Below are 14,360 nucleotides of genomic sequence, written 5' to 3'. Positions count from 1 at the left end.
CTGACCTATGCTTTCTCCTCTCACTGGGATACCCAAGATAATTTTAACAAACAAGAGAAAGACATTCCATCTTTCCAAAGACACCAGCAAGCTTCCTCCCTTTTCTGAAATAATTCTACCCAAAAGATTTATCATGTAGTTCCCCTTGGAGAATAAATCTCTCATAACCACAAGTTTATTAAGATATCAAGGGGATCCCCCTACTCAAAATCAAAATCAGAGGATTCTTCCCTGCCTTTTGACCTCTTCAAATTTACCTTCTTCCCCACACACATACCTCCTCTTTGCCTTCCATCCCAGGCACCATCATCTCTTCCTCCTCTTCTTCCTCCTCCTCTTCATCCTCTTCAGCCTCCTCAGTGTCATCCTCATCTTCCTCATTCCTTGCCTCCTCACTGCTGTAGCCATCCTCTTCCTCACTGCATTCCTGCCAGGAGGAGGATCCCAGGCTGCTGAGACTGGGATGACCCCTGTTCTCCCTCAACCCCCACCCTAACTTGTACTCAGAACACCAAGAGGTCCTGACTGAGCACAGGTCCTCAAAAACACTGAAAGATACAACTGCATGATTAGGAGATCTGGGGAAGTGGGGAGGGCTAGGATGAGTGTAACACTTATCCTGAACTGGGCTTGGTACTCATTAGCATGAAGCCCTAGGAAAGGCCAGGGCTGCCAGTCAAAAGTACTTTCCAGGCAATATGATCAGAAAACAAATTGTATAGAGAAGGAAACACCCAAATATCCAAGGTAACACCTACTACCTTCTTGTTCTCTAAGACTGACAGGCCAGAACTAGATCTGTTTGTTACATTATTGACAAAAGACAAGGTAAGAGGGCTAAATGGTACTTGTGATGGTAGAGATAATGAATTCAAGAAGGCAGAAGTTTAGAGTACAGTGGGGTCTTGGGGGATGATGTCAAGAAAGGAGAAGGAAGAGAGCTGAAAGCTACGGATGGTGACCAAACAGGCCCTCTCTGCAACTTCAGCATCTGCTTGCCCTCACAGGCCCTTACCTCACTGTCTTCCTCTTCCTCCTCCGCCTCATCTGACTCATCCTCACTGTCCTCAAAGAACTTGGACTTAGCAACTCGAGGCAGCTTGTCGGAGGCTGAAGAGCAGGAAGGCCCAGCCTCACCAGTAGGAGTGCCAGGCTCACCAACCTGGCCTGCCTCAGTCCCATGTTCCGAGTTGGAGGAAAGGCCTGTGTGGGCCTTGGATGTGGGGCCATTTTCCTGTGAAGGAGTTTCCCTAGATGGGTCCTCGGGTCCTGCCTCCCCATTGAGGCCCTGGGACCCTGGTTCCTCGCCTGTCCCAGCTCCAGATTTGCTGTGGGGAGGGCCCTTGTGACAGTTCTGCCCGTAGCGTGTCAGCAGCTCTTCAATAGTCATGGTAGCCTCTTCATGCAGCAGTGCAGCCTCCTCATTGTCCACTGCGGGGAAGAGGCTAAATCAGAGCCCCCATGCCAGACTCCTCATGGGATCAGTCCCTCTCACTACGTCAATGGCCCTTGCAGCCTGAGTTCCAACTTCCCACAACCTCCCACTCCTACGCTTCTTCTTACTTACTGAGTCTCAGAGGACCATCCCATAGCTTCCTTCTCCTCCACAGACTTCTTTTGGTCCTTCCTCTTTTGTTCCTTCTTAATCAAAGGAACACTAGTTATCGTTTCCCCCCTCACCTCTCATTTGGTACTGTTAAGCTGGAAACCCTGTTTTAGCTGAGGATCCAGAAAGCCCACAATGCTAGTAGTCTAAGCCTCAGGCCCAGGCTTAATGGCTGGCTATTGGGTCTAAGCACTACTCTGGTCTAGAAAAAAAGGTCACATAAATAACAACAGGAACCAGGAAGACCCCATCACAATGACAAGAGATAATGTCTATAAAAATGCTTACAATTACACCAAAGGATGTATGCTAGCCACTCAACAAAAATTGTCGCCTTCCTTTTTAACCACGGGTAGTACATACCACAGGGCTCTTTAATGTAAGAGCTTCCCAGGGACCTACAAAGCCATCCTCTCTTAGAATTGATAAATAAACAATATATATTTAAGAACACTTCTTAAAAATGCTGAATTTCTCTCAGACAAGGGATGCCAAACTCACCATCATCTTCATCAGCTACTTTTTCTTTTTCATCCTCATCCTCAGTGGGTCGCCCTGCAATCTGTGCCAGCTCCTTAATGACTTCCTCAGTTGTCAGTTTGGCATCAATAGCCAAGAAAGCATCTTCTAAAGCCTGAATATAAACAGAACAGTATAAGGCAAATACAGGAGAAAACACAGTGGGTACCAAAAGAGCTGCCTACACAATAATCGTGGGCACAAAAGACAGGATGCAAATTAAGAGTGTGATCTGTCACACTAGGAGACACTAACAGGAAAAACAGTTCAGAGACCTGGCAATAATGAATTAGGCAGGTCTAAAAAAGACCCAAGTGTAAATAAGCTCATTTTAGGCAAAGAATTATTTAAGAAATACAGTAAGTAAGTTACAGTCAGGTACAGAAAGGAAGGAAGAGCCTCAGTTTGAAGCAAAGCAAAGCCTACACAGTGGAAACAGACCTTCTGTAGCTTGCCTTCCTTGTAGGCCTTCTGGTCTTTGATGATATCAGGAAGATATTTGGCACAGTACAAGGCAACTTCCTCTCCTAGAAGAAAGTTTAGGTCACCCAGAGCAGTGCTTTCCACACACAGAAAGTGATGTATTATAGCATCATACTGGAGTTAACTCTAAGGGTTGAGGAGATAAATAGCACAATGTTTGTGAAGTTCTGACCAGGAAAGTGGATTTCACCATCACCTTTTCCGGAGGTCCATTAATATGTCCCTTGTCTTTTCTTAAATATGTCCCTTGTCTTTTCTTACCTGTGCTTGCATACTTAGTTCTTCAGTGAAAATAAGATAAATGCTAATGTAGAAAGAAGCTTTGCAGATTAAAACAAGGCCCGGTAAGATTATTAACCCATAAAATAAAAAGGAATGGCAGGATAAAAAAAAAAAAAAGAAAAAGAAAAAAAAAAAGAAACAAACAACAAAAACCCAGCACCAGGCAGGAAATAATACCCAAGGGCCAGAACCCTGGAAAGCAAAAGAACAAAGGACCTGTTCTTGCCCTGTATTTAAGGTCCTGGAATGTTACCAGTGTGATCTACCGAAGTTACCTCCATGTCCATCGTAGACAGAAAACATGGCTGTCTCACTGTCCAGCTCAGGAATACAGTTGTGAGCATCCTAGGAAAAGAAAAGCATAATCAGCAAGTCTCAAAAGTCTGCATATTCCTTCTTGTGCACCTCAAGTCAGAAGAACCACTACTACCTTCACACCTTCATCTCACTAACCCTTAGATGGCCTCTATGGCCCAGAAATAAGACAAGGAAGGTGGGATGATAAAATAAGAAAAGAAGTATGGGGAGAAGGAAAGAGGAAACTGAAAGAGGCAAGGCAGGGGATGGGAGGGAAGGGGGCAGGAGGGGACAGGCAGGTCTGCCTCTGTAATCTAGCAGCCTCTCCCTGGGAGACCTCAGTCCAGATGGCAGAACATCTGGCTGTGGAACTTAGACTTCCCTCTTTTGGATTTGTGGCAACTATGGGGAGTATTAAAATAAATGAACTTTAAAGTCACCTGAGACCTATTCTTTGAATAATCAGTGAACCTCACAGAAGAAAATGTTGGGAAGATAGCAAAAAGAGACCTGAGGACCTTACCCACTTGAAGTTAATAGGAGTCCTAAAACAGATTAAGTGAAAGCACCAGAAAAACAAACAAAACACCACCACCACCAAAAAAAAAAAAAAAAAAAAATCACCTAAACAAATTCTTCCTCCCTTCTCTGAAAGCTTAACCACTGAAGATAACCTTCAAGCTAAGTGTGGATGTATCTACAAAGAATATTTTCCCAACAAACAACCCTGTTAAACTATAGTACTTAATACTCGTTAACTGGAATTTGCAACACCCTACACAGTCTTCTCACCTCCGAGACCTAAGTAGAAAAGACACCATTCAATGCCCAAGGCACAGCCTACCTGGCCACACCAACATTTTGGCAGGAAGGCTGAGCCAGATGAAATTCTTCTAATAAAATTGTGCCACCCCAAACTCATGCTCCAGGCTAAGCCAAAGTTCAACCACAACTGCCAGACCTTGGAAAAAGTCAGCTGAGCGTATCTGCTCCATCTTGGAAACAATCCAACCTTCCTTCAGGAACCACTGAGAAGGGCATATGAGTACCAAAATAAAGACATACATACACTTAAGTGAGATCACATACAACAAGTAGGAAGTACTTGGGAAAAAGAAAAAGGAAAACAATGGAGAATGGGGCTGGATTACAGAAAAGCAGAATGGAAATGGCCTAGGATACAACACAGGTACAAGTACACTAAACCTGTAAGAACCTGTACTTCATTAGTCACTGTCATGCTGTGAGTGTTCAGTTAGTTTCAACAAAAATAACTGTGTCACTTAATCTTGTTAATTTTATAGTCTGCTCACAACAGCCAGGACTGGGCCAGGCTAAAGCCAGGAGTCAGGAACTCAATCCAGGTTGTCTCCCATGTGGGTGGCAGAGAACCAACTACTTAAGCCTCTACCTACTGCCTCCCAAGGTGCATATTAGCAAAAAAGCCAAAAGTGGAAGTGGAGCCAGGACTCGAACCCAGGGATTCCAATATGGGATGTGGGTGTCCCAAGTGATTTCTTAACTGCTGCAACAAATAGCCACACACCCATTCCAAGATTATTTTGTTAAAGAAAGCAAAGTACAAAACAACGTATATAGTAAATGCCTTTTGTGTAAAGGGAGCACAGGAATAGATTTCTTTTTTCACAATGTATTACAAGGATACAACAGCTAACCATGGGAAGGCTTAGCTATTCCAAAAGTAAATTAAATGCTTCTTTAAAAACTCAAATGTGGCCGGCGCCGTGGCTAACTAGGCTAATCCTCCGCCTGCGGCACTGGCACACCGGGTTCTAGTCCCGGTCGAGGCGCCGGATTCTGTCCTGGTTGCCCCTCTTCCAGGCCAGCTCTCTGCTGTGGCCCGGGAGTGCAGTGGAGGATGGCCCAAGTGCTTGGGCCCTGCACCCCATGGGAGACCAGGAGAAGCACCTGGCTCCTGGCTTTGGATCAGCACGGTGCGCCGGCCAAAGTGCGCCAGCCGCAGCGGCTATTGGAGGGTGAACCAACGGCAAAGGAAGACCTTTCTCTCTGTCTCTCTGTCCACTCTGCCTGTCAAACAAACAAAGAAAAAACCTCAAATGTATTACTAAAAAGCTGAGAGGTGGTCTCAACTAATTTTACCTTTTTTTTTTTTTTTTTTTGGAAGGATGGTAGCAACTGAGCCTTTCCTGGCCTGCACACTTCTCCAAATCATAGTTGTGCTCTCTCTCCTGAAACCACACTCTAACCAAACCATCTTCCTGACTTCCTTATTGTTACTCACGTGAATATATGATTGCGAAGCATTAAGACTCAGTCTCAGTGAACAGAAGAAAACAATAGATAACCTTATTAGTCATCAAAGAAATGAGCATTAAATTAGACAGCCTTTTGTGCAAAATCAGAATGATGAAACAAGATTACCAGGATCTAGGGTAATAAGAGTAAAGGTAAAGGGGCTGCCACTGTGGCACAGAAGGCTAAGCCTCTGCCTGCAGTGCTGGCATTCCATATGGTGCTAGTTGTGTCCCGGCTGCTCCTCTTCCAATCTAGCTCTCTGGTCTGAGAAAGCAGTGAAAGATGGCCCAAGTGCTAGGGCCCCTGCATCCACATGGGAGACCCAGAAGAAGCTTTTGGCTACGGACTGGCCCAGTTCTGGCTGTTGCAGCCCTCTGGGGAGTGAACCAGCAGATAGAAGGCCTTTTTCTCTGTCTCTAACTCTACCTCTCAAATAAACAAATAAAATCTTAATAAGAAAGGTACTCATTCTTATATCTTGGTTGACAGGAATATATAAATTAGTACAGTCTTCCTAGAGGGCAATTTGATAATATCTATCAAAATTTAATGTGCATACCCTTTGATCTAGTACTTTGACTTCAAAAAGTTTATTTTACACAAGGATACCAAGATAGGTATAAGAATATTCACTATATTATTTAATAATGAAAACAATTATAACCATCTAATTTCAAGGAAGAGATTACAAACAGTATATCCCTTCAATATATGCAGCTGTTAGAAATGATGATTATGGGGCTGGCGCTGTGGCACAGTGGGTTAAGGCCCCGGGTGCTCCACTTCTGATCCAGCTCCCCACTAATGTGCCTGGGAAAGCAGCAGAGGATGGCCCAAGTTCTTGGGCCCATGCACCCATGTGGGAGACCCAGAGGAAACTCCAGGCTCCTGGCTTCAGATTAGCTCAGCTTCAGCTCTGGCAGTAAACCAGTGGAGGGAAGACCTCTCTCCGTAACTCTTTTTTTTTTTTTTTTTGACAGGCAGAGTGGATAGTGAGAGAGAGAGAGAGACAGAGAGAAAGGTCTTCCTTTTGCTGTTGGTTCACCCTCCAATGGCCGCCACGGCTGGTGCGCTGCGGCCGGCACACTGCGCCGATCCGAAGGCAGAAGCCAGGTGCTTCCCCTGGTCTCCCATGAGGTGCAGGGCCCAAGCACTTGGGCCATCCTCCACTGCCTTCCCGGGCCACAGCAGAGAGCTGGCCTGGAAGAGGGGCAACCGGGACAGAATCCGGCGCCCCGACCGGGACTAGAACCCAGTGTGCCGGCGCCGCTAGGTGGAGGATTAGCCTAGTGAGCCGTGGCACCGGCAACGTAACTCTTTCAAAATGAATAAAACTTTTCATTTTGATACCCTGTTGGCTCAGTAACGCTCAAGATATCAACTGTTTTGACAAAATATAAAAAAAAAATAATAAAAAAAAAATGGTGATTATGTGTTAATTTGGAAACCAGTTCACATTAAGCAATAAAAACACAGATCTGTATCAGTCTGGAAGATTACACACTGAACAGCAGTAGAGGGTAAAATTTGGGTAATAACTGTTTCTTACTTTTCAGCTTTTTTTGCTTTGTTTTATTTTAAGATTTACTGGGGCTGCCTCTGTGGCGCAGCAGGTTAATACCCTGGCCTAAAGCACTGGCATCCCATATGGGCGCCAGTTAGAGACCTGGCTGCTCTACTTCCAATCCAGCTCTCTGCTATGGCCTGGGAAAGCAGCAGAAGATGGCCCAAGTCCTTGGGCCCTGCACCCATGTGGGAGACCAAGAAGTACCTGGCTCCTGACTTCAGATTGGCTCACCTCCGGCTGTTGCAGCCAACTGGGAGTGAACCATCAGATGGAAGATCTCTCTCCCTCTCTCTGACTCTCTTCTGTGGTGTAACTCTTTCAAATAAATAAATAAATCTTTTAAAAGTAAAAAAAGATTTATTCATTTATTTGTATGGCTGGACCACAGAGATGCAGAGGCAGAGAGTCAGAGAAAGAGGTCTTCCATCTGCTGGTTCACTCTCCAAATAGCAGCAACAGCCAGAGCTGAGCTGATCTGAAGCCAGGAGCCTGGATCTTCATGTGGGTCTCCCACGTGAGTGCAGGGGCCCAAGCACTTGGGCCATCTTCCACTGCTTTCCCAGGCCATAGCAGAAAGCTGGATCAGAAGTGGAGCAGCCAGGACTCAAACTGGCGCCTATATGGGATGCCAGCACCATATGCAGCAGCTTTATCTGCTATGCCATAGTGCCGACCTCCCTACTTTTCATTTTTTAAATTTTTGGTACAAGTCACATTTGTTTCATTTTGAATGGTAAGGACAACAAAACAAACTTATGAACCAACCTTGAGCTGCCTTCCCACCATAGACAGCTGTCCTCAATATCCAGCCAGTATCTCTGAGGGACTGATTCCAGGATACTTGGGATATCAAAATCTGCAGATGCTAAGCCCTTTATATAATAGCATAGTATTGACCTAGAACCAAGCACATTCTCCTCTATACTGTAACTCATCTTTAAATTACTTATAATGTCCAAAATAATATAAATGCTCTGAAAATCAATAGTTGTTATTCGGTTACTGTTTAGGAAATAATGAAGGGGCCGGGCCGGCGCCATGGCTCACTTGGTTAATCCTCCACCTGTGGCGCTAGATCCCATATGGGCGGCGGATTCTAGTCCTGGTTGCTCCTCTTCCAGTCCAGCTCTCTGCTGTGGCCTGGGAAGGCAGTGGAGGATGGCCCAAGTGCTTGGACCCCTGTACCCGCATGGGAGACCAGGAGGAAGCACCTGGCTCCTGGCTTTGGATCGGTGCAGTGTGCCGGCCGCAGCACACTGGCCATAGCAGCCATTTCGGGGGTGAACCAATGGAAAGGAAGACCTTTCTCTCTGTCTCTCTCTCTCACTGTCTCTAACTCTGCCTGTCACCAAAAAAAAAAAAAAAAGAAAAGAAAAAAAAAAAAAAAAGGATGCTACCAAATATGTAAAAGCCTTTTGTAAACTTGAATTTGCTATTTAAATATTTTTTCTGTTCTGATATTGATCATCTGGTTCACATTTTTCTTCTCAACCATTTAACTCAAAGAATGCTCATAACAGACATTACCTTCTCTACTTCTTGGTAATGCTGCGAAAGTGTATTATCAGGGCTGGCGCCATAGCGTAGCACATAAAGCCGCTGCCTGCAGTGCTGGCATCCCATATGGGCACCAGTTCCAGACCCAGCTGCTCCACTAAATCAAGCTCTCTGCTATAGCCTGGGAAAGCAGTAGAAGATGGCCCAAATCCTTGGGCCCCTGCACCTGCATGAGACCTGAAAGAAGCTCCTGGCTCCAGATCAGAGTAGCTCCGGCCGTTGCAACTCTCTGGGGAGAGAACCAGTGTATGCAAGAACTCTCTCTCTCTAACTTTGCCCTTCAAATAAATAAATAAATAAATCTTAGAAAAAAAAAAAAAAAAAAAAAAACCCGGTGTATTATCTCTTGAAACTGCTCCATCTTCTCAAAACACTTTGATTTCCCCCTTTACATCTTTGTTCATAACCTTTAGCCCTTTCTCTTTCTCTGTCCCTTTCTAAGCCAGAGCCAAGTATTTCAACACTGTCTCCTAGCAATCTAGAAATACTTACTCAGCCTTGTATAACCCCATTGACTGTTTAATGTTCTGAATCAGAATCACTGAGGATGGCTACTCATAAAATATTATGATATTATGTTGAAACTGTGGTCATGGGACCAGCACTGTGGCATAGCAGGTAAAGCTGCCGCCTGCAGTGCCAGCATCCCATATGGGCGCCAGTTCAAGTCCCGGCTGCTCCACTTCTAATCCAACTTTCTGCTATGGCCTGGGAAGGCAGAAGACGGGCCAAGTCCTTGGGCCCCTGCACCCATGTGGGAGACCCAGAAGAAGCTCCTGGCTCCTGGTTTCGGATCAGAGCAGCTCCAGCCATTGTGGCCATCTGGGGAGTGAACCAGCAGATGGGAAGACTTCTCTCTCTCTGCCTCTGCCTCTCTGTAACTCTGCCTTTCAAATAAATAAATAAATCTTAAAAAAAGGAAAGAAAAGAAAGAAGAAGAAACTGTGGTTACTACTTACATTCAGCATCTCTCTCTCTCATTCTCTCTCTATATATTTAAATTTTATATTAACTCCTTTTTTTTTTTTTTTTTTTTTTTTTTTAAACAGGCAGAGTGGACAGAGAGAGAGACAAAGAGAAAGGTTTTCCTTTGCCGTTGGTTCACCCTCCAATGGCCGCCGCTGCCGGCGCGCTGTGGCTGGCGCGCTGCGGCTGGCGCACTGCGCCGATCTGAAGGCAGGAGCCAGGTACTTATCCTGGTCTCCCATGGGGTGCAGGGCCCAAGCACTTGGGCCATCCTCCACTGCACTCCCGGGCCACAGCAGAGAGCTGGCCTGGAAGAGGGGCAACCGGGAAAGAATCCGGCGCCCCGACCGGGACTAGAACCTGGTGTGCCGGCGCCGCTAGGTGGAGGATTAGCCTAGTGAGCCGCGGCCCTGGCTATATTAACTCCTAAATACATATAACCAGTGGCAAATCTTTCCTATTCAATTCAAGTTCTCAATTCACTCTCAGCAAATGAACACACCTCTTAAGAACTATCTCATCTTCTCTATTCTAACTCAAAGTCTCCTTGGTAGTTTTAGCTTTATCTAGCCTGTCCCTTATTTCTGCTTCAAAAGCAATGCTTCACTCTCTTCCTAGAATGAATTTCATCTTAAACTCCTGAACTCAAGTCCTTCAAGGTCTTACTTCACAGAGAAGGCAATAACCTTAACAACACAATGCAAATAACCATTTGGTAGGCTTCATTCTCCCCAAATAATTGCAGAATTAAATAGTATAAACTGTAACAATCTTTCTCGGATTCTGTGAAGAACTGTAGTTACGTACCTCCAATTACTTGTTTCTACAGGATGGTCTTTCATCACTCCGCAGCCCTGGTAAACTCAGCGGTCTCCAAAACATCAAAGCTTTCCCTCCCGGTCTTATCTCTGTCAATGGAATCCTAACTCCCTCAGGTAACAGCTAACACCAGTCATCTTTAACTTCCTGCCTCCCACCATGCATCACTTAAGTCCTGCTGAGTTTTCCACGGTAGCTTTCATCATGTTGCTCCTGGATTACCTTGCTTCAAGGCACTCAGACATCATTCCTACCCATCTTTATGACTTAATCTCTTAACTCTCACTATTTCCCAATAGAAACTACTCCACTCTTGACACTGACACCCACCAAGCAAGGCAGTAGCATGCCCTCCTAGAATGTACTGTTTCTTTCCCCACTTTCTTCCTCATTTCTCCCTTCAGGTCCAGCTGAAGTCTCACCACCTCCAAGAGCCCTGTCCCAGCACCACCAGTGCTCTAACTCTTAGTATTTCTTGCGTCTGCCAACAATCTGGCACTTAGCAGATGCTGCTCTGTATTGTTATCATTGTATTACATGTATTACATTCACTGAGGTGAGAGAGTCTTAGCTCCAGAACTAGATCTGAACCAACATGAAAGCAAAGGCTGTATCAAATTTTTTTATAGCTCTGGGACCAAATACTATTTTTTACAACACATCAAGTCCTCCACATCTGCTTACAATGATAGTTCCCAGGTGCCTCAAAACTACCTTTAATAAGATACTGTCTTCACTGCCTACCCTAAACCCAGAGATATAACACAAGAACCACTCTGAGTGAAGGAGATGACTAAGAGCACACAGTCACCTCCGTCAAGGTTATGAGGTCTACCTTACTAAGCCACGTAACACATACAGCTCTCCTAACCTTTTAGACAACTATGCATCTGCATTAAGAAAGGGTTGGTTGTTATTCCTGATGTCAATCTGATAAGATGTTCCTGCATCCCAGGGCCAACCATTTAGATTTGCAATACACAATTTCACCTAAATCTTTACAAATAAAGATTAAAGACATGAATTTGCATGGAAGGAAATTACATTTTTGGGTTTAAAATTGTATGGATGCATGGATGCTGATATGGCTGCATCCATACCGAGATATGCTCAGGAGATGGTGAAAAATGTGGACTTTGTGACAGTCCCATGGAGACATCGAGGTAAGAAATGGGTTCGGTGAATTCTCCCTATCCCACTGCCCTGAGTTCTGGAACTTTTCTGAAATAACCCTCAACTCTGTGATTCTGAGCATTGTGGTGCCAGTCACTGCATGACTGAAGGCTGCCACAGAGCCCAAATTTCCTGCCAGTCAACTGGCTCTGCAGAATTTCAACATAACTGCAGCATGCAGTTTGGGGATCTTTGGCCATCTCTCCATGTCAGTCTCCTCTCAAAGCAGAAGTATGGTGCACTAGTCAATGACTGCTGCTTGAGATCATGCGAGTGCTAAGCTGGAGCAGATGAGTGCCAGGGACTTCCTGAATGAAGCCATCAACCCTGAGAATGACCAATCCGCAAACCCACCCCCAGCCTCCTGGGTCTACAGTCCAAACCTTTGATGATGCACTTTTGTCAAAGGAGATGTCAATGCTTCTCTCCTGCCAGACTCGGCAACCTGGGTGTCACGGACTACTACCTCATGGATGCTGCTTCCTTGCTGCTTGTCCTGGCCTTTAGCCTGCAGCCTGGAGACACTGTGCTTGACCTATGTGTGGCCCCAGGAGGAAAGACACTAGCATTACTTCAAACTGGCTATTGCCACAATCTTGCTGCCAATGATGCATCCACTTACCAGACAGACTACAGAAGGTCCTTCAGAGCTACGAGTCTGAAGATATTAGGGATGGAGTTTGAGTTATCTCATGGGATGGCAGGAAGAGGGGAGAACTGGAGGGGAACAGCTATGACCAGGAGTGGGAGGTGCCAGCATTGTGGCAGTCAAACTACCACTTACAATGTTGGCAACTCTATCAGTATCAGTTCGAGTCTTCCAATCCAGCTTGTTGCTAATGTGCCTAGGAAGGCAGCAAAAGATGGCTCAAGTACTTGGGCTCCTGCCACCAATCTGGAAGATCTGGATGGAGTTTCTGGCTCCTGGTTTCTGCCTGACCCAACTGAAGCTATCTGGGGAATGAACTACCAAATGGAAAATTCTCTCTTCAAGTAAGTAAACATTAAAAAAACAGGAGTGCAGGTATATCATACAATATTTTTCATATTTAATTTTTTAAAGAGTTTATTTATTAGAAAGGCAGAGTTATAGATAGAGAGAGAGAGAGAAAGAGACAGAGATAAAGGCCTTTCATCCACTGGTTCACTCCCCAAATGGTCACAATGGCCAGGGCTGAGCCAATCTGAAGCCAGGAGCTTCTTCCAGGTCTCCCGAGTGGGTGCAGGGGCCCAAGCACTTGGGCCATCTTCTATTGCTTCTCCGGGCCATAGCAGAGAGCTGGATTGGAAGAGGAGCAGCCGGGACTAGATTGAGCACCCACATAGGATGCTGGTGCCACACTTGGAGGCTGAGCCTACTGCGCCACAGTGAGACCCTGAACAAACAATGTATCATGGAGTTCATATCTAGTTAATTTTGTTTGATATTACAGTGGGTTGTGGCATCAGCATCTCATATCAGAGCACCAGTTTCTCTCTACTTCTACTTCTTCTTCTTCTTTTTTTTTTTTTTTTGACAGGTAGAGTTATAGACAGTGAGAGAGAGAGACAGAGAAAAAGGTCTTCTTTCTGTTGATTCACTCCCCAAATGGCCACCACTGCCGGCGCTGCGCCGATCCGAAGCCAGGAGCCAGGTGCTTCCTCCTGGTCTCCCATGCGGGTGCAGGAGCCCAAACACTTGGGCCATCCTCCACTGCCCTCCCAGGCCACAGCAGAGAGTTGGACTGGAAGAGGAGCAACTAGGACTAGAACCCAGTGCCACAGGCAGAGGATTAACCAAATGAGCCACAGCGCCAGCCCTCACTCTACCTCTGATTCAGCTTCCTGCTAATGAACCTGGGAAAGCAGCAGAAGATGGCCCAAGTGTTTGAGCCCCTGCCACCCACATTGGATACTTGGATGGAGTTCCAGACTCCTAACTTCAGCCTGACCCAGCCTTGATAATGGCAGCCAGTTGGGGGAGTGAACCAACAGCTGGAAGATCTCTCTGTGTATAAACTTTGCCTTTCAAATAACTAAACCTTAAAAAACAAAACAAAAAAATAAACCTCCCTCTCTGACCTTTACTTCCATTACCACATTTCCTTCTCCAATTCTGACTCCCTCTTTCCTTATTATTTTATTTTTTTTTTAATTTTTTTTTTAATTTTTTTGACAGGCAGAGTGGACAGTGAGAGAGAGAGACAGAGAGAAAGGTCTTCCTTTGCCGTTGGTTCACCCTCCAATGGCCGCCGCGGCCGGTGCGCTGCGGCCGGCGCACCGTGCTGATCCGATGGCAGGAGCCAGGAGCCAGGTGCTTTTCCTGGTCTCCCATGGGGTGCAGGGCCCAAGCACCTGGGCCATCCTCCACTGCACTCCCGGGCCACAGCAGAGAGCTGGCCTGGAAGAGGGGCAACCGGGACAGAATCCGGCGCCCCGACCGGGACTAGAACCCGGTGTGCCGGCATCGCTAGGCGGAGGATTAACCTAGTGAGCCGCGGCGCCGGCCCCTCTTTCCTTATTAAAAAAAAAAAAACAAAAACAAAAAAAAACAAACCTGGGGCTGGTGCTGTGGCATAGAGGTAAAGTTGTCACCTGCAGTGCCAACATCCCATATGTGTGTTGGTTCAAGTCCCAGATGCTCTACTTCCAATCCAGCTCTTTGCTATACCTAGAAAAGTAGAAGATGGCCCAAATCATTGGGATCTTCCACCTGTGAGGGAGATCTGGAAGAAGCTCTAGGCTCCTGGCTTCAGATCAGTTCAGTTCTGGCCATTGCAGCAATTTGGGGAATAAACCAGTAGATGGAAGACCTCTCTCACTCTCTCTCTCTCT

General features: G+C 45.9%; 1 protein-coding gene and 1 pseudogene across 2 annotated transcripts in view; one reads left to right on the top strand and one right to left on the bottom strand.

Annotated features, from left to right (window-relative positions):
• The window catches only part of PPM1G (protein phosphatase, Mg2+/Mn2+ dependent 1G), a 33,119-nt gene that overhangs the window by 2,094 nt on the left and 16,665 nt on the right, over window positions 1-14,360 (bottom strand). Inside the window, exons 2-6 of one of the 2 annotated variants that reach the window (XM_002709952.5) lie at window positions 3,166-3,235; window positions 2,567-2,652; window positions 2,108-2,240; window positions 1,016-1,431; window positions 278-427 (exon numbers count right to left, since the gene is read on the bottom strand). In XM_002709952.5, coding sequence (XP_002709998.1) covers window positions 278-427; window positions 1,016-1,431; window positions 2,108-2,240; window positions 2,567-2,652; window positions 3,166-3,235 — 855 coding nt within the window. The remainder of the gene's footprint in view (window positions 1-277; window positions 428-1,015; window positions 1,432-2,107; window positions 2,241-2,566; window positions 2,653-3,165; window positions 3,236-14,360) is intronic. The other variant, XM_017340854.3, reaches the window with a different exon arrangement.
• LOC127485926 (5-methylcytosine rRNA methyltransferase NSUN4 pseudogene) lies at window positions 11,446-12,386 on the top strand (annotated as a pseudogene).

This window comes from Oryctolagus cuniculus, chromosome 2 (assembly GCF_964237555.1).
Source record: "Oryctolagus cuniculus chromosome 2, mOryCun1.1, whole genome shotgun sequence".
Lineage (NCBI taxonomy): Eukaryota > Metazoa > Chordata > Mammalia > Lagomorpha > Leporidae > Oryctolagus > Oryctolagus cuniculus.
The sequence above is the reverse complement of the archived record's forward strand: the minus strand, read 5'-3'. Positions and strand labels throughout refer to the sequence as shown.